At 40.0% G+C, this 20,894-nt stretch overlaps 1 protein-coding gene across 1 annotated transcript in view; it reads right to left on the bottom strand.

Moving 5' to 3' along the window:
• Positions 1-20,894, bottom strand: part of Oxr1 (oxidation resistance 1) — a 406,935-nt gene that overhangs the window by 196,419 nt on the left and 189,622 nt on the right. Inside the window, exon 3 of the mRNA XM_028765635.1 lies at positions 16,952-17,148. Coding sequence (XP_028621468.1) covers positions 16,952-17,148 — 197 coding nt within the window. The remainder of the gene's footprint in view (positions 1-16,951; positions 17,149-20,894) is intronic.

The raw sequence follows: 20,894 nt of genomic DNA, 5'->3' as shown, positions 1-20,894 counted from the left end.
TCTTTCTTTCTTTCTTTCTTTCTTTCTTTCTTTCTTTCTTTCTTTCTTTCTTTCTTTTTTTCTTTCCATTCCGGATTATGTCCACGCCTCCTCTGACTGTTCCACGTTCCATACCTCCAATCCACCCCCTGTCTCCACAAGGCTGTTCCCACCCACTACCCCCACCCCACTTGACCTCTAAACTCTCTGGGGCCTCCAGTCTCTTGAGGGTTAGGTGCATCATTTCTGATTTGAACACAGAGCCAGCAGTCCTCTGATGTGTATGTGTTGGGGGCCTCATATCATCTGGTATATGCTGCCTTTTTGGTGGTCCAGTGTTTGAGAAATCTCGGGAGTCCAGATTAATTGAGACTGCTGGTCTTCCTACAGGGTTGCCCTCCTTCACAGCTTCTTTCAGCCTAATTCAACCACAGGGCTCAGCAGCTTCTGTCCATTGTTGGGTGCAAATATGTGCATCTGACTCAGCTGCTTGTTGGGTCTTTTGGAGGGCAGACATGATAGGTCCCTTTTTCTGAGCATGCTCCATAGCCTTAGTAGTAGCTTCAGGCCTTGGGATCTCCCCTTGAGCTGGATCCCACTTTGGGCCTGTCACTGGATCTTCTTTCCCTCAGGCTCCTCTCTATTTCCATCCCTGTAATTCTTTCAAACAGGAACAATTATGGGTCGAAGTTTTGGCTGTGGGATGGAATATGAAAGCTTTTTAATTATTATTTTTTTCCAAGATAGTATCTTATGATACCAAGAATTCACAGTCCTTCTTGCTCAGCCTTGCAAGTACAAGAACACAAGCATGTGTCATCGCCTAGCTTGAGGGAGTTATCTGAAATGTGCTGGAATAAGTTCCTCGTTCTAAATAGCATACCAGGTACCCTGCTTTTAGAATGCATATTATTGTGATGCTCTTGATTCTATTGAAATAACACTTGCAAAGACCCCAAGACCCAAACTACCTAATTGCAGAGGAATGTGTTTTGTAGTGATTTGTGAGATGCTCTAAATTCAATCACAAAGCTCAACTCTCTGAGGGCACTTATGATATTTTATCCAATTTTGATTTTGTCCAATAAAGTAACAGAAATGTCTTTTGCCCATTATAGATCAACAAACTATGAAAGGAAACCAATGACATCCTTACCAATAGGTATTAAAATTTAAGCAACAAAGTAAATGCCCAAGATGTGCCTAACATATAGGGATCCAGAATTGCAGTTGGGTGAGGCTGCTTATCTTTTTGCTTCCATATTGATGCACAATTATCTTGTATAAAGCACACTGTTTTTTAAAATATTTTTAGGAATACTATTCTAAACAAGATACATGGTATTTCTTGAATATATGGAAGTATATTTCCACACACACTCATGTAGGCAAGGTAGAAACTTCAAACATCTAATCATCGCATATCCACAGTCAACAAAAGAGAGAAATGAATGCATGTGGGCTCCTTGTTCTCAGTCCACTCATACATGGACACAGTTCAGGATCCAAACCTGTTGGGAGCCAACTCCTAGCTGAAAGTGGCTATCATCTATGCAGCCATCTCAGGCCATATACCCTGACAAGAGACTTGTTTTCTACAGTCACAACAGCTGAGCACACTCTGATAAACATCTTGTTTTTCTCACATATCTTGTTTTGCTGTTTAGTGCCACCAGCTGCAAGGCGCACGTGATATCCACGCTGCTGAGCGCACGTGGTCTCCTCACTGCTAGCTAGGTGCACGTGCTGCTAGGTGCACGTGGTCTCCTCACTGCTAGCTAGGTGCACGTGGTCTCCTCACTGCTAGCTAGGCGCACGTGATATCCATACTGCAAGGCACATGACGTAGTGCCTTCAGCTGTGCTTGTCCACGAGGGCAAGGCACGTGGTAAAGGGTATAAATACCCAGGATTTCCTTCCAATAAACGAGACTTGATCAGACTCCCTGTCTTGTCTCCATTCTTCGCGTCTCCGTCCCCACTCTCTCTCTTGCTAGGCCCTGACCCTCGGACCGGAGCAGCAGAACGGGCGGTTACAAAATGGCCCCCAGAACGTGAGGCAGCTCGGGTTGCTACAAAGTGGCGCCTCAACGTTGGAGCTCCAGTAAGCGGGGTACAGTGAAGGACACAGCGGGAATTGGAAGCGTGCATCCTCACTCCTGCGCTGGAGACCCTGCTGACTGACCAAACAGGTTGTTACACAAACCCAGAAAATGTAATTACCCATACTGGTAAATTCATTTCACCTCACTTAATGAAATCAAAACAGTTTCCAAAAGATATACCCACAGGCCAACCTGGTCTAGACAGTTCTTCATTCAAAGTCTGTGTCAAGTTGACATGTTAAACCAACCATTACAAATAGAAATACTAGGAAAATTTGGAAATATTTCACTGCCCCAAATTACCATAATTTCTATTCTTAAATGTTCAGAATAATAAACTTTTCTTCCAAAGCCATAATCATAGTTCAGTAGAAAGGAACAGCCATGGTATTGCTGTGGGCGGGGTGGACACATTTTGATGACTGATGGTCTTGAAACCCTTACTTCAGTGAGGGACTTGGCAAATTTCAAACATAATCACAATTATTTTTCAACCATGAACAATGCCATTTTAATTATTGTACAGTTTAAACCAACATAGGCCTAATTAGGCAGTTAGAAATCATTACATAAGTTGACAGGTATAATTTGTTTTTAATAAGTGATAAGACTATTATGTTCCAACTTAAATAAAAAGGCACTACAATTTGCTGACAGAAACCTCAGGGTTATTGACGTTCTTTAATCCATTTATCACAGCTATGATTAAGCTGTGTTTCTTGATCCTGACTTGATTGCTTCTGACAGAGTACAATAACAGAATCAGGGCAAAAATGAAAGACGCAAATTGACAAAACATGGTGCTAGCCACATGAAATCAGAGCTGGCAAGCTCACAAACCGTACCACAAGTATTACTGATCTGCAGATATCAAATCACCACTTTTCATTCTCTTTAGAGTACTTTCTGCTACTCAGGAAAATTTAACTACTGAAGTTACATATATGTTCAGCTTTTTAAAATCTGATTTCCCTTGAAATAAAGCTCTCATATTCATTCTAGAGTTTAAATGTGTCCTTTTCGTGTGGTTTTTCTTTGACTTCATGACTTTAACTAGGCTAAATAAAAATGACTTAAAAGCCCAATCAAGTACTCCCAACATTACTATGAAAATCAAGCTTCTCTCTTTGGGTTCATAGTCTCATTAATAATCGAATTTAGAAATGTTTGGAGAAGGAAGCTTCAGGACAGTTTTATTAGCGATTCACAGAACAATGGGTAATGGAAGTCAGCAAGTACCTTTGGAGCAGGTATGTAGCTGGATGCCTGAAGCACTGAAGAAACAGAGAGAGAAAGCCCGGAGTATCCAGGCAAGCATGCCTAGACTTTGGACAAAATCCAAGAGAAAAAGGAAAAATTACACTATTTGAATAATTCAGAAAAGCAGGCAGGTATGGTGTTTCAAGACTAAAGCTCAGTAAGGGGCTGGATTTTTGGTTCGAGTTTCTGGAAAGGATAATTAGCATGACTTTAGGTGAACCTGCCTTCCTGAGGGATGGTCTCATGGCCTGGTGATAGACAAACTCCATGGATTAACTGTTAAGGAAGCTAACTCTAGTGGGTAATATTCTAATCTTCAGAGTAGATAGGAATATTGTCTCTTTACCCAAGGCCAGAGGTGGATTCTGTTCTGACCAGAAAGAAAGCATGTTCCTAACAGACTGCCATTCAGAGCTGGTATTCATTCTCAGTATCTTCCAACACCACTTTATTTTCTCATGACAGACAAGCACTGACCACCTAACTGTCCCTAAATCTATATTGATGCTTAGGTCTGTGTATTCTATAAATGAACCACCACCACCACCACCACCACCACCACCGCTTATATCCGTTATATCGTCAAGTTCCACCATCTTAAACACTTGACTTGAGTACTTTTACACACATACATACACACGCGCGTGTGTGTGTATATATATATATACACACACACACATGTATATATATATATATTTCCTCTGAAATATATGAAAACCTCAGGTCTTTTCAGGGAATTCTAGCTTCCATGGATGACAAATAACTTCAGCCATGAAATAATTTCCTCTAACTTTCCTGTGACCTATAAAACATAAAAAGTCATCAAACTGTCAGAATCAACATCAGCTAAAAACAAAGTCATTTTTCTCAGCAACATAATTTAATTGGAGCCCTCAGAACAGTTATCTGTTACAGTTTCTGTTCTATGAGATGGTGACCTGCCTGCCAAGATGGTTCTACTGACTAACTCACAGGGACTTCAATCTCTTACATGAAGAATCTTCTTGCCTGGAGACAAAGTTCCAGTTGACGGGGTCCTATTTTCAAGCTATGATATGTGTCACCTCCAGCAATATTAGCTTTTTTTTAAACTTCCTGTTACAGTATTTTTTAATTAGAGTTGAACTTTTTTATTCTATAATTAAAATGTCTGGCTTTAAAATCAGAAGCATACCAAGAATGGGATGGTATGTTTAAATATCTGCTCTACTGCAATTAAAAAGCAGATAAATATGTGTCTTGATGTTCTCTTTTTAGGGTTTCAAAGATAGTTATTACAGTTTTAATTTCACCAACCACTGAGATGAGTTCCCTGGAGCTCACAATTCTGCAGTCCTTTTTTTCAGTGTATAAACTGATTATGGAGAGTGAGGCAAACATTTGCATTTGACTGGGCTTCATTATGTAGGGACTGTTGACAGTTTTCTAACCCGAAGGCAGGAAAAGGGACAAGTTTGAGACTTACCACTTTGGCAAAACTCCAAAAAGGGATACTTTCGGGGTCATTTCCTGATAATATTTGGCAAATAAGGTAGACTGAATTTTATAAGGTAGACTTATAAAATATCAACTACTCAACCAATGTACTAAGCCATGATTTCACAAATGCCATCTCATTTAAACACAAATAATGAAGGAAAGGAAGGAGAGAAGAATAGAAGAACAGCAGAAGGAATGTGAAATGTGTGTGTGTATGTGTGTGTGTGTGTGTGTGTGTGTGTGTGTGTGTGGAGAGAGAGAGAGAGAGAGAGAGAGAGAGAGGACAAAATCAGAGGAAATGAAAAGGAATGAAGAAAAATTAATGACACTTTAATTGGAGATGTATGGGCTCATTAATCACTAGGTCTCTCTCTAGATCTCTAGATAGATGGTAGATGCTGGCATCTCTACCATCTTAGGAAACTTCAACTTCACAGCTTTTTTGTTCCATTGTATGGAATCCACCCATGGTCTTCTGGAATTCTCCAAAGGATTTGGGTCCAGCTCTGCCCTCTGTAGTACTTTAGGTTCTGGTTGACTTTACTCTACAGCTGCTGCTATTCTTGGTGGCCATCCCATGGTACCAGCATCTCCAATAAACTGGGGACTTTTTCTGGAACTTGGCTTCACCAATAGCCTCTCACAGGCTATCTTTATGATACCAAGCCTCAACTTCTTTGCATGAGTCCTGAATGTAAGCTGAACTGAAGCTGTACCTTCACCAATGGCGTTTCCTGGGCACTCACAGTGCCAAGCCCCAGCTGGTCTACACAACCCCTCTATGCCTTCAAAACCAGTATCACCTGGGTTATTGTTACATATTACCAAGCTGTTAGAATGAGGTACAATCTTGACCACATCTGGAACATAGCTTCTCTGTGCTCTTAGAAAATAATTCCCAGAAGATTTCCCCTAGTCACACTGGTCTCTTCTTAATCACTGTTAATTCTTAGCTCCAGCTAACCAGCATCAATTGTCTCAGTAGCTCTTTCGATTTTTGACTCTAAAGCCAGTGCCACATGGCTGAAGCTGCCATGTTGTGCTGCTTGCTAGAGATTTAATATGCCCTCCCTTGCCCCATTTCTATTATATCATGATCAGATCAGCTTTCTGTTTTCTAACTCCTTCACTGCCTGTAGTTGGCTGTCCTGGAACATGCTCTGTAGACAGATGTTGAACTCAGAGATCTGCATGCCTCTGTCTCCTAAATGCCAGGATTAAAGATGAGTACCACTACACCTAGGCCTAAGCCTTTCTTCACCTTTTTACAAGATCTTTATAAGTTCTGGATTGTAGTTCTGTTGTCGATATCCCGGTCTTGTATTTTAATGCTAATTCCACTTTCTAGGGAGGGGCTGCAGAATCAGTATACAGGTGACTTTGTCAACCTTCTGCTCACTTAAATTTGTAAAATAAAGTCTAGAGCCAGTGATTGGGCAATAGAAGAGGTCAGTGGAGCTAGGAGTTTGGAGGAGCAAGGAATGAGGGAGAAGAAGGAGGAGAGAGGAGAGAAGATATCCAGGGATGTCTGCATGGCTGTACCAGTCTAAGGTAGTTATTCATTCAAGGTTAGGCAATTGGGTTAACAGTCCTAATTGTGTGGGCATGTTTTGTATTGAGTATTTGCTAATATATAAATCCATTGGTTAATCTTTAAGCATTAACAGTCTCCTTTCTACCAGGTACCTCAAGGATGGTGGTTATGGTCTGGGGTTGAGCCAAGCACTATGAGGGGGGCAGAGTTTGCCCAAAGGCCATGCTTAGAGCCATGGAGTCCACATCTTGTGGGTCCTGGGCCAGCACTCCTGACCAGCCGAGGCCGCCATTAGTGCAAGAAGTTATAGTGGGAACATGTTGGCCAGGACCAGAGCTAGCAGGACACACTGCATTTTCTAATACCTCCCTCTACATAGTTCTATTCAGATATAGTCAACTTGACAACGAACTATACCATCGCAATCTATCCCTTTTCAACTTAACACATAATCATATCTTTTTATGTCCAAATGAAAACAATAACCAGGTCATAGTAATGCCTAACATGGTATAATTATTCCTTGTTTAATCTCAAATACATAAGCAATAAGCTTAGCTGGCTGGGATCTTGCCCTGAGGTTACCACTCCCTTAATTCCACTTAATATCCTTGAAAACAGGGTTTAGCTCTTTTTCACTTCCTGCTACCCCTTTAATCTTTAAAGTATGTATTTTGTATTTTTCCTCTCCTTATAAAAGTGACCTACAGATAGAGTCTAAGCTTGCTTGTTTTGAGACTTCCTTTGTCAATGCAATTAATTTGAATCTCTTCACTTTAGCCTCAGGTAGATTCTTCAGACAAGAGGATAAAGCAGCCACATCCTTCACCAAAATATCAAAAGAACAGTCTCTAGGCCACATACTAAAATTCTTCTCTTTTGAAACTTCTAGAGTCAGGCCCCAACAATTCAAACCACCCTCAGCACCACTGTCTTCCATGCTTTTACCAGTATGGCCTATTAGGCCTCACTTGAAGCATTTAATTATTTTTCAAAGTCCCCAAATCCACATTTCTCCAAACAAAAGAATGGTCAGTTTTACCACAGCTACTTCAGTCCCCAGTACCAACTTCCTTCTGCATTAGGTAGGGTTTCATTGCTGTGAAGAGACACCATGACCAAGGCAACTCTTATAATGGAAAACATTTCATTTAGGCTTGCTTACAAGTTTCAGAGATTCAGTCCCTTATCATCACGGTGGCAAGCATGGCAACACACAGGAAGACTCGGTGCTGGAAGAACCAAGAGTTCTACATCTTGATCCAAAGTCATTCATAAGGAGACTCTCTTCTATACTGGGCAGAGCTTGAGTACTAGTTGCCCTCAGAGCCCGCCTACACATTGACACACTTCCTTCAACATGCCACACCTCCTAATAGTGGCACTTCCCATGGGCCAAGCATATTCAAACCACTGCATCATGAATAAGCTATTCAACTCTTAGGGATGTAACCCTGTAGAATGGTCTATAGCAAAGATGATATAATTTATTAAAAGAATATACACTAATTTCTTTGCATACTGACAGTGTCTGTTAAATGCTTTGAAATCTGTTCATGTTAATCAGCCTTTCAAAAAGAACATCAGGTATATGGAAAGTTTAGGCTAAATCCTTAAAGAGAAGGGGTCTATTCATTCCATTTTGTCTCCACTCAGAAACTAGGCCATAAGCCACTTGCTCCAGCAGCAGACTGCAAAGCACAGGAACAAGACAATAAAATCCCCCACCAGAGGAACAGCCTGAAGATGACCATATGAATGGGAGGCACTTTATCTCAGGATAGGCTGTCTGTGCTGGGCAGCACATCTGGTACTTAATCATTCATGACGCAGGAATGCAGTCTAATTAGGACATCCTAGCACCCACCAATGAGGTTTTAGATTACCTAACCCTAATATAGTAGCCAATCAAAATTATATTAATATCAGGGATTTGGCCCCTACGAATCACATTAGAGATTACTTAATCCTTCTACAGAGTTCCCCCAGTTCTCTATAAAGAGGCCTGCATGCCTTTGTCTGGGGTCATTGCCAGATGTGGAGGTGACCCTAGTATGCTGGCTGTTTATGCAGAATAAATGCTCTTTGTTCTTGTATTTGAGTCTGGGGTCTTTCTTCCTGAACCCTAAAAATGTTGTTCGGAAGATAAAAAAGAAGAAAATAGTAGAAGCTAGCTAGAGGATATTGAACAGAAGCCCCACAATACTTATAACATAATGGCATTTGGGGGATGCTATACTATAAAGTATTTGACATGCCTGGATTGCAGGGCCGGGATCTGTAATGAAGATGCAAAGTAGGCAGAGCCAGGACAAGGAAGTTTTATAGAGTATCAACTTCATCTGGATAGGAATGAGAGACACTGCATGATTTTTAACAGGAAAAAAATGGACAAACTCTGCACAGATCAAGATAGTGAAGAGGTCAGCTCAAGAACTTTGGAAAGGTCAGGGAACACTTGCTCCCCCGGAAAGGAGAGGCTGATTAACATTCTGCAGACCACAGGGGAGGGAACCCAGAGTACACAGACACATTCTGAAGGACGGACCAACCCTGGCCACCTACAGACAAGGGAGATCCTTGCCACTTTATTCCCTAAAGACCAACCAGTTTAAAAAGTCCCACTGTTCTGCCATTCACATTGGCTGTTGCCCTAAAAACTGTATAAAAACTGGCCAAACAGGCTGCCTGGGATTGCCACCTCTCCTTCAGGTGCAGGACAACCCCAACACATTGGAACAATAAATTCCTCTTGCTTTTTGGATCAATTCCTGGCTCTGTGTGGTTTACTCAGGGGTCCCTGGTAAGCTAAGCTCGCCAGAGTCTTACAATATAGTTTGGATCATGTGGGCAAAGCCATGGTAACTCTATTATGCATGTAACAAGTTCACTAACCTTTATTGAGTTTGTTTAAGTTCCAGGGACTATTATTAGCACTTCATACATAGTATTTCATTTATATCGCAAAGCAACCCTTTTAGTAAGTATCAGATTTATTTCCTTTTTCAACTAAAGACACTGAGCTTTCAGGCCCTAACTACCCTATTTATGGTCATTTAGCTAGGAGGAGTGAGGTCTGACTTAAACATTAATCTGGGAGATCAAGTTCTTCTTCATTAATCTGACTGCTTTTGTGAAAACACACACACACACACAGAGAGAGAGAGAGAGAGAGAGAGAGAGAGAGAGAGAGAGAGAGAGAGAGAGAGTTAGAGAGAGTTTAGAAAGTCATCTTAGCAGAACCTAGGCTACCATCTGGGACCCATGATTTGACTTCAAGTCTTTTCTTTTCCCCACTGCTAGACATCCCTTCTCTCAGAACCCCTCTCCAACCTAGGCTGGTTGTTGGCTATTAGAAATGAAGAACACCCACGCATCTTTGATTGGAAACAATACTGGGAGCTTGTAGGTCCTTCAGTTGCCATTCAATCTTTTTTCTTTCTCCTTCTTCATGTTACAACTACTAATTCATCAGTTTTTTTTTAAAATATAAATTAATTCTATTGGAAAGAAAATAAAAGACCAATGTTGAGAGAATTCATTATTACTAATTCCAGTTAGGTCATAGACTTCTCAGTGAGAAATGAGATAATGTATCTACCAGACTGTCAATAACAACTGTGTAATATTTAAACACATTTTCATGAATAACTGGTTACCATTCTCCATTAACCTGCTTCACTGTTCTTAAAAACTACCATTCCTTGACTATGTGTTAAGATCTGATCATATATTCATTGCTCATCTGCCTTGCTTGACTAGGAATACACAGCAGTGAATTTGGTCTTGTTTCCTTGGACATTCCCAGCAACAGGCTTTTGGTCATTTTTTTTTTTTTACTGAATTAATAAATAAATAGATTCATTAGAGAACAGAAATAAATAGAAGAGTTTGATATTTGTATACATTCCCCAGATTATCCCAGAATCAATTTTTCTGACTGTAACTGGAAAGGCTGAATAGAAGGAACTTTAAATGATTGATCATAGGTGGTATCTAACCAGGATTGTAAGACTCTAGCGAGCGAGCAGAGCCTTAGTTTACTGGAGACCCCCTGAGTGAACCATGTGGAGACAAGAATCGCTGCAAAAAGCAAGAGGAATTTTTAATGTTCCAGCATGCTGGGACCATCCTGCATCCCAAAAGAAGAGTTCGTTCAGTGAGCTTTTATGCAGTCCTTAGGGCAGCAGACATTAGGCACAATGTGATTGGCAGAACAGTATGACTTTTTAAACTGATTGGTCTTCAGGAAATGAGGCAGCAAGGACCCCCCTTGTCACTGTGTGGCCAATGAGTCCATTGTCCATGTGTTCTGCGCCCCTCCCCCCAAGGTCAGTCCCCACCCGCTGTGGTCTGAGGAATGTTAATTAGCCTCTGCCATCTGGAGGGGTGCCTAAGTGTTCTAAGACCTTTCTCTTCTAGGGGGAGAGAATTTTCCTCTTCAGGGTCAGGTATCAGAGGATCAGAGATTAGTTTAGGATAGAAGGCAAAGGCTGATCCATGGGAAGAAATTGCTGATACTAAGCTGTTGGTAGTCTGCCTGTCCTACACTGCAAGGCAGAGCACGGCAGGATCTCGACTGAAGGAAGTTCAGAGGCACAAATTCAACATATGACAGCTAAGGATTCTCCTAACATGACCTATTTGAAAAACCCATGGACAGAGGAGCTGGGGTCTATGAAGATGCCCCTTCCTCCTCTGGGAGCTTGCAGGTGGTGTTTACACAATATAAGCTATGGTAGAGGACTCTGCTCCTCGGGCTATTTATATGGGTCTAACATCTTCATCATTTTTTCCTTTCCTTGTCCTTTAACTCCATGGTGCTTCCCAAGCTGTTTGTACTATTATGACTAACTTCCACTTCCTCCTCTCTGTTGAGAAGGGCAAGAGTCACCTGGAAAGGTGTTCCGACTTCCCCTAGCCCATGCCGACTTGGATTTGGCCCTTAAAGATGTGCACTGTACACTCTCTTCTCATAGTGACTGAGGCCAAGTACAGGGGCAGTTATGACAAAACAGGAAGGTAAGGGCACCAGGTAATTATGGTGGAGTAATTAAAGAGGACCTAGCACCAGGTAATTAAAGAGGAGTGTGGTGCTAGGCTGTGTGTTTGAGGAACCAGGAAAGAATCTCTGCATCTAATTTCTGCATCTTCGAAACTCCACAGCACTCTAAGCCAGTCTCCTCTGTCCACTTCTTCCTCAAGAAAACTTGGCTCTGCCTTGTGTTTGACTCCCCACTGTACACTGAAACCGGCCATAGATGACTGGTTTCCCAGAGATGACCATGTGAATCAGGAGAAAGCCAGGCTGGGTCTCACTTTAGCTGTATCCTGGGAGATATCTCTGGTACAGCTCTCACACAGCATGCACTGGTCAGGACCAATCAGTGTTTGTGTCTCACTAAATGACCAATCTCAGACATATCTGCCCAAGACCTGACTGTGAAGTGAATATCGCAAGTGTGGAAAAGACACTGGACCCTTTAAACAACAGCGAAAGAAACTAACAATGATGTGGGTTCTTTATCAACAAGGAGCGAATACATCAGAGCGGGACCCTAGCCCTAGAGAGAGGGATAACTGAGTTTTGGATTGATTATGTGCAGCTTTCTTCACTACCTTTATTCCAAATCTGAAACAAAACAAAACCTCTGAAGTCTGTACATATGATTCTCTGAACTAAGAGTAGTAGAATCAATGTAGAATTACCACTGAGTTTACAGTTTGTTTCACATTCTTAAAGTAGAGGCTATGGCTTCAAAGAATTTATTTGTTGAATATACACTGTTAAACTTTGGAATATTGTTGAACACAAACAAAAGTTAAAGCAGGAAAACAGTCTATTTTTTTCATCTGTTTACCCATTAAAGCGAGTCTACTTAGGTGATACTTTTCTTTTTTATTCTAGTTCTAATTAACAATTATAATTTTAAAAAAGAGTAATTTTAGACATTGGAGATTCTCTCACCAGTCCACTGATACTGTCCAAACTTTGGGACTCAAATCAGTCAATAACAGACTACAAAATCAATTTTGTGAATTGAGATTTTATTTGAAAAAACAAAATAGGATAGAATAAGAACATAAAAATGATAATATAGGTAGTATTTTCAGATATCTTTGTTAGAGCTGTGCTGATATTTGAGTGTGAGTTCAATAGAGGTGTGTAAAATTTGTCAGAAGGACTCTAAGGCAAGTCTCCAGATGCCTTTCCCTCTGCATCCTACCTCCTTGGTGCTTGTTACTGGGAATGGGATGGGCTTAGTCCCTTCTATAAGGAAGTCATGTGGACAGGAAAACTGCAGATGGGGCAGTGGGGTGGGAGTGGGGGATGGATAGACTTCTTTCAGGTGTCCTTTAAGAGCAGGGAATGTTCTTAGTTGCCTATGCAAGAGGAAGATTGGAAAGGCTGGGAAATGTACACAGAATAACCAGTCTCAGAGACAGAGGAATTTACATGGTAAAGTAGGCAAGTGGCATCTCAGAGCTAAGAGTGGACTCTGACTGGAAACCAGCAGGGAACATTGGAGCAGAGTAGCATGTATTTGAATCAAACCTACCGGAAGGAGCTTAAAGGTATCATGGTCCCAACAGCTTAAAGATATCTCCATCCCTAATCAAAGCCATACAAGCACCCAGCCTAGCTAATGTGCTCACTTCAGCCTCATGACACCCTGAACAAAATCTCAAGTGTGTCATAAAGACTGCTGACACTCATTCTGTCAAACTGTCCATGCCTCAGTTGAAAAAGTCAGAGCCAAATCACTAGTTGAGGATTACCATTGGTGGCCAAGGCCAACAGAAAACTCTCTTACCTCATCTAAGTGACTTCTTTTTAATTTAAAAAGGTTCAAATGAAGTTTCAGGCTTCATATAAACAGGGTAGCTTTCCCCCTACTTGTTCTAAGTAAGTGAAATTTCATTATACCTATTCAAAGACTGATCATTCCATAAAGGTGAGTTCACGTGCTCTTAATTTTTGATATGATGCTACATTTAATGAACACCCTTCTATTAAGATTAATGAAGGACAGAAGGCAGTCATGTGTGCAGAGGACATCATCGATTTCTTAAGGTTCTCTCAGTAGGAAATAGATGCTATACAGAAATTTGTGAAAGATAACTGAGGTAAAAAAATCAATTTCTAAAAAAGCTACTTACATCTCTCATTAACCTAAAGAGGCCTTTCAAATTGTTCTATCTCTTGGTAAAATAAAAAATTCTTCTAGCTTGATTCAAATAGAGTGACTGTAAAGAACTGTAGAGGACCATAGATCAACTTAGTTGTAGTACTGCACTGTGCCACCAGAGGGATCCCTGGGATTTTCAGTTGTACAAACCCTGAATGGAAACAGTGAAAGGTACCCTTCAAATAAAGAAAATATTGGCTGGCTGGCCTATAGGTTGAATTTCACAGTTTCTTTCCATAACGTTATTTATGACACTATGTCACCCATAGAAATATCACTTCAGTATGTCACCCATAGAATATCTCTGTTAACCCCTGTGAGGAATGGCTGGCCTCCTGTTCTGTGATTTTCCTCTTCAGTGAGAAAATACTAAATGAATTTTTTTCTGCAGAGCCTGTCATCTATGTCTCATGGCTACTTTTTTGCATCTTTTAGACATGATTCCTCATCTGTAAAAACAGAATATAGCAGGATTGTTCTGAGGATGACTTGAGATAGGACATAGGGGATTATTCTAGAATATGAAATTACTAGTCGATTGTGTGATGGCTAGTCATGGTTGTCAACCCCACTCTGTCTATAATTAGCTAAAAGCCAAGTGACTGGGTACACCTGTGAGGGATTTCCCTTGATTGAATCTATAGAAATGTGAAGACCCACACTAAATCCTTTGAGGGAGGAAGTTCCATCTTAAATCTGGGCTACACCTTCCAATGCCAGTGGCTCACACTGGAGAGTCCATTCCCTGCCTGGCATGAGAGCCCACTTCTTTGGGATTTTGGGGTATATGAAGACCAGCTGAGACACTCACATGCGCTGACTGAACAACTACTGGAATCTTAGACTTTCTATCAGTAGATAGCCATTGTTGGACTAGCTGGACCACAGCCTGTAAATCATTCTAATAAATCCCCTTTAAGTATATATTCATTCTTTCTGCTCTATTCCTGAAGAGAATTGTAACAACATGGAGTTTTAAAAATGCTGTTGTCTTCTACTAACAGTATTTTTTAAATGAAGGGATACTGAAATAGATTGGTTTTATGGAATGAACTTTCAGTTACATAGTTGATATATTTTAGCCTTAAAAATAATGTTTTGAGAGCCAAATTAGAAGAGAGATTGTATAGACAAATTAGAGCTGAGAATCCAAACAACTCTTTTAACACAGTAATTAAACATGTTTTTGATACCGATAATAAATCAAACCGTTGCAAATTCATTAATTAAAAATTTTCCATGAGGCTAGGAAGATGGCTCAGGGGGTGAGGTGCTTTCAGTGCAAGCATGAGAGCTTAGATACCCAGATCCTACACAAAAATCAGATGTGGTAGGATATGCTTATAATACTGGTGCTTAGTAGGGTAGACAAAACAGTCTTGGTGATATCTTTTTTCATAAAGTGAGATGGAGAATAATAAAGAAAATACTTGAAGTCAACCTCTGAATTTTCATGTACACACACAGGTACTCAACATATACATGGGCAAGCATGTACACATACAGGTAAGTACAGCCAATACACACATGCATAAGCATATACACACATAACTAAATACATCCAATACACATATGTACAAGCATGTACACACAGGCAAATGCACCCAATACACACATACAGAAGCTTGTGCACATACAGGTAAGCACATCCTATAAATGTGTGCACAAGCATGCACACACACAATAAATAAATAAGTAAGAAACAAATAACCCACAGCTTACTTTTCTGCCTTGAATTTAACGTTTAGACTGCTGTTTTTCTATAGTCTTGGGGTTTTCATCCACTATGGTCAAGCTCATAAGTATTTGAACCTTTTTGTCTTATTGGGATGGAATATGGAGTTTATAAGACAGGTTCTATTTCCTGAAGGCAAAACACTTACTCTTCCTAATCAGTTCATAAATCAGAAAAGTATAGAAGTTTGAATATGTGACAAACATCAGGAGCAAAGGACCCCGGCAAACAAGCTGTGACATATGCCTTGTGGGATTTTCTGGTTGATTCATTTTTTTTTTAACTATGCTAACATTGTTTTGAAAGTGGAAATATGCACCTGTCTGCTATACTGTCTTACATCCATCAAAAGTCTTTGATGATAGATAGCCCTTAGAACACTACGTTGTTTACCTGTTTGCTATTTTTTAAAGTCTTGAAAACGTCAATCAGAACAAGGAAAGCTCTGAGAAGACCAAGGACGAGGACTTGAAGTGGAAACAACAGAAAGCAGCTTCAACTGGCAAATTTCAAAAGAGCACGCAGCCTACATGAGGCATTTCATCAGGTTTGGAGGAAGCAATGACTCATAAGAAACCAGAACATGCCCTGGATTTTAGAACTAGAAACCTATTTTCTTAGTTATTATGTATAATATAAAATATTTAATGTATGTATGAATATATAAATATATAATAAGTCTGAAATACTTGAGAAAAATATTGTCATTTCAGACAAACACCCCATATTGAGGTTGTGGGGTTACAGGTTACAGAAATATTCAGCTTCCCTGATAGCATTTTGATTTACTAAGCTCCAGCTCCCACTATTTGGTCAAACATAAACAAATTCCTCTCAATTAAGAAGCATGCACGACCAAGTAGCCATCTTCCTACGTCATATTCACAATGTTCCGCCTGCCATGTACTCACATACAAAGCCTTTTATCTTAAATTTACCTGAACTGCTGCAAACTGTTACTGGTGAAAAAAAAATCACTTATTCGAAGACCTACTGGAAAGGCAAGTATACAGAATTTTTCAGCTCAGTGTATTTAATTCCGTTATGTAACAGTCTCCAGCAAAGTTCAAAATTCCTGAGCACTCTTCTATCTGGGGACACAGGAGCCCAATAATTACAAGACCCTGTTCACAGCCTACTGCTTTCTGATATGAGTACTTCTGGAGTCTATACCCCTAGAGTTTGCAATGCAAGAAGTCCAAACAGCTCTCCAATGTGACTTGTTCTTCCTCAGAATACAATATCTTTCTCCCTTCATAATGGCGCCACGCTAAGCTGACATCAGCCACTGTTTTTACAACCTGACAGAACAGGGTCAGAGACTTAGAAGCCCAGAGGGAAAATGAAAAGAACAAAAGCAAAATATAAGAACAGTGTGGGCTGAGGATGGCTAAAATGAAAATAGTAATGCATAAGGTTAAATTCTGAAAAAAATATACTGTTCAATTATAGATGGCCACTGAGCCCATTTTCTTACCCAACTTTGTTAAAGATTTTAGTTTTCCATCTTCCCTCTCCATGTTTAGACCGTATAAGAAAATGTTGACATAAACCATCAAAAAGACACACAATTATCCAACAAGGAATCATTTAACCTAACTAAGCAACTCCTCTATTCACAAAGCTGTCCGCATGGCACAATTTCACTTGCAAAAAGTCCTTGCACTCACCAATGGTATAGAACCTCTTCAGTTCGCTTTTCCTGGAAGGATGCTTGTGGGTGTTTGCTGAATTGTTCTGTTCTTCTTCAATGATGGGAGTCTTGGGTGCCGGGGGCTTGCTGGCTTGTGTTGCTTGCTTCCCTGCTCCACCCAAAGGGTTGAACCCTGGAGCAGTAATATCCACCGACTGGGACTTTTTCTTCAACCTACAGATGAAGAACACCACACACTATGAATACTGACTCAACAGAAGCTTGTTGCATCATGACCTTTTATTTTTAGCACTAGAATTACTTTTGGTCTGAAATTAGAACCCAGTCTATTTAGAAGTTACAAAACTTCCCTCTAACGTTTTAAGATAATTTAGTTAAAGAGGTATTAAGCCAATTAGATAAATGGTTAAACAAATTAGAAAAATGATTCTTTCTAATGATTTTGAATGGCTCATTAGGATATATCAAAACATAATGTGATGGAGGATTTCTATTATTTTAGTGATAGCAAACAACATGAGGTGGGCAGATGAAAGCAACACACTTGATCCACCAATAGTAGTCACACTCAGAACATCAGAAGCTAAGTCAGAAATATCCCGAGATCATGGCCAGACTGGAATGAGTAGTAAAACACCATCTCAAAACTGCACTTGATCATCACATTTACTTCTAAAAGGAATACTCTGATAAAATTTAGTTGTAATAAGTAATTGCAACTCAGTAAAATATCATAAAATGATTATATTTTAACTAATATACTAATACCTTCTTTCTTTCTCATGTGTCTTGTGTGTGCTCCCATGCGTGCATGCACAGGCATGTGCTGGTACATATGTACCCATGTGCAATAGTAAGATAGATTGACATCAATAATTTTCTTGATTACTCTCTACCTCATTTACTGACACAGGCTGTCTTGCTGAGCACAGTGCACATAGACTCTGCTGGTCTGATGTTCCAGCTTGCCCCAGAGGTCCCTAGTTCCTGCCTTTCATGTTTTGGAATGACAGGTGACTCACCATCCTCCATTTGGAGTCTAAGAGGGTTTTGAGGTCTGTACTGTGGTTCTCATACTTGCATGGCCAGGACATTATCCATTCACCTATCTCCTCAACTCCAACTACTAGTGATGTTTAGCTTAATCTGTTACATTACATTAAAATGAGAGCATTGGCACCATTTCTTCACACATGCCCAGTAACAATAAATGTTTGCCCCATTTCTATGTCTTCAAGAGGAGTCCATGTTGAATGTGAAACATCTTACCCACAAAATAGTTTGTGCATTCATGTAGATATTGGGATTGTAATTATTACTGCAAATGATTAGTTCAGTTCAAACATTCAAATGTTTTAAACTCACAACTAATATTATTAGGTCTTAAAATTAGTTTACCTTAATAATTCTGATAGCAATTATACCATCATAAGAAGTATTTCATTCCCTCTTGGAAGGCTAGCAATTGTTCTCATTATTTATGATTATCACACCTAAAAGCATGTCACTTCCTAAAGATCACAAATATTTTCATGCCCTCATCATATATATAGGGTTTCCAGAACCCTGGCTTCTACCTAATTCCTCTGTTACACCCTGCTCAGCACTGGGAAACTAGCTTAATAGTGGCCTTTGAATACTCGAGTTGGGAAAGCTTCATGTCATCCAGCAAAATTCACAATTTGCCTTCAGTTTCCCCTGAATTAAATGTACCAGAACAACAACCTTACAGGGGAATGTGTTCTCTTAATACAATTTCATTAATGAAAGCTGTATCAGCTTTAGTCAGTTAATTATCATCAATATACTTACGATTTTATCTCCATACTACCTGTGTGACTTTAATATCCACGGAAGTATTTTACTCAAACCAACATTATTCCTGAGACATACAGAATGAAGCCATATTACATTCAGAACACATGCAGGACAGTGGCTAAAATGTAAAACAGTTGAAACCGTGGTGCTGCGAAGTAACTGGAAGTCCCATGCCTCAGTGGGAGGACACTCTGTCAAGATCATATTGGAAAAATGTCTATGCATTTCTCTTAGGGCCCAAGGTATGCATAGCTTATCTAGAAGTCATGTTTGAGAATACTTATACCAGCACTATTCATAATACACAGAAACTGAAAGTGTCACTAAATTTTATATAGCAATGGGGACAGAGATGTGTAGTTAGTGTAAGGGTCTATTTTCATAGGGTTCAAAAACAGGCAATAAGGATTCCAGCCAGGGAAGCAGGTAGCCTGATTGCTGGGCTTCACCTCTCCTGCTACTCCTCCAAATCCAACCCCTAACCCAGTCTCATAACCAGCTCTGCAACAGAGCCCCTGCCAAAGTCTCCCTCCCCACCACATCCATCTCTTGTGGATCTCACAGGTCCTCCCCTTCCAAAGTAGCTCCGCCCCCTCATTGTTTAAGCCCAGCCCTCACTTCTAAGGAAGCAGAGTCCCAGTAAATTCCTGGGCCACTCTGACCAGAGAAGAATGTGAATTAAGTAGGGCTAATTGCAGATCTTCCTAACTTCTTCTATTCCTTGAAGTCCAAACCCTAGCTCTATAGCAGACCTTCTGCTGTGGCCTCCCTCATTTGCTGTTCCTATTTCCAGGGAACTAATTAAGCAGATCCAGGTAGAATACTTCCTTCAGCCCCATCCCTAGTCCCAGCCTCATTCTAAATCTTGGATCCCAATACTCAGAAACATTTTAACTGGAACAGAGTGACCACACCTATCAGGACAAAAACACACAGCCACCACACACCCTAATAACCCAAGAGGAAACAGAAACCAAGAACCAAAATGCCCACCCAACAAAGGTAACACCAGATATCAACGCCTAGACTTAGAATCTTCCTCAATCCCAGATATAGACACCAACATAATAACAATTAATAACAGCCCAGACAATATGTGTTCACAAAAAGGCACAAGAAATATTTTGAACAAAACCATGAAAGAAAATTTCCCTACCCTAAAGAAGATACCTATCAAGGTACAAGAAGCATACAGAACACCAAATGGACTGTGCCAGAAATGAAATTTTCCTCAGTGCATAGTAATCAAAGCACTAAACATACAGAATGAATAAAGAATATTAAAAGTTGTAAGGAAAAAAGACCAAGTAATGCATATATATACATATATACATATACCAGGTCTATTAGGATAACATCTGACATCTTAGTGATGACTTTAAAAGCCAGAACTCCTGGACAGATGTTCTACAGACTCTAAGGAAACACAGATGCCAGCCCAGACTACTATGTCAAGCAAAACTTTCAATCACAATTGACAGAGAAAATAAGATACTCCATGATAAAACCAAATTTAAGCAGCATCTATCTACAAATGTAGTACCACAGAAGATGTTAGAAGAAAAATTCCAATATAAGAGGTTAGCTAGAACCAAGACAAGTCAGGGAATAAATAATCCCAGACAAGCAAAGTTGAAAGAACACCAGTGGTCTCAGTTCCTCAATCAAAAGACATAATCAAAAGACACAGATCTCAGAAGAGATAAGAAAAGACACTGCATACTCAAATGAAAATTTCACCAAGAGAACTTTGTAATTCTTAACATCTATGCTCCAAACACAAGTGCATCCAAGTTCATGAAAGAAATACTACTAAAGTGTAGATCACATGTTGATCCACACACACTGATGGTGGGAGTCTTCAATACCTCACTCTCATCAAAAGACAGGTTATCCAGGCTAAAACTAAACAAAGAAATTATGGAGCTACCTGATGCTGTAAACAGAGTAGACCTAACAGATAGTTATGGAACATTTCCCCCAACACAAAAGACTATACCTTCTTCTCTCCACCCAATGACACTGTACTCAGAAACAAAGAAAGTCTAAACAATACGAGAAAATTGAAATAACTCCCTGAATCCTATCTGACTAACGTAAGTTAAAGATTGATAAAACAAATTACTTAGAATTCTGTTTAG

This window comes from Grammomys surdaster, unplaced genomic scaffold, assembly GCF_004785775.1.
Source record: "Grammomys surdaster isolate TR1022 unplaced genomic scaffold, NIH_TR_1.0 63, whole genome shotgun sequence".
Taxonomy (NCBI): Eukaryota; Metazoa; Chordata; class Mammalia; order Rodentia; family Muridae; genus Grammomys; species Grammomys surdaster.
Note: the sequence above shows the minus strand (reverse complement) of the source record. Positions and strands in the feature narration are given on the sequence as shown.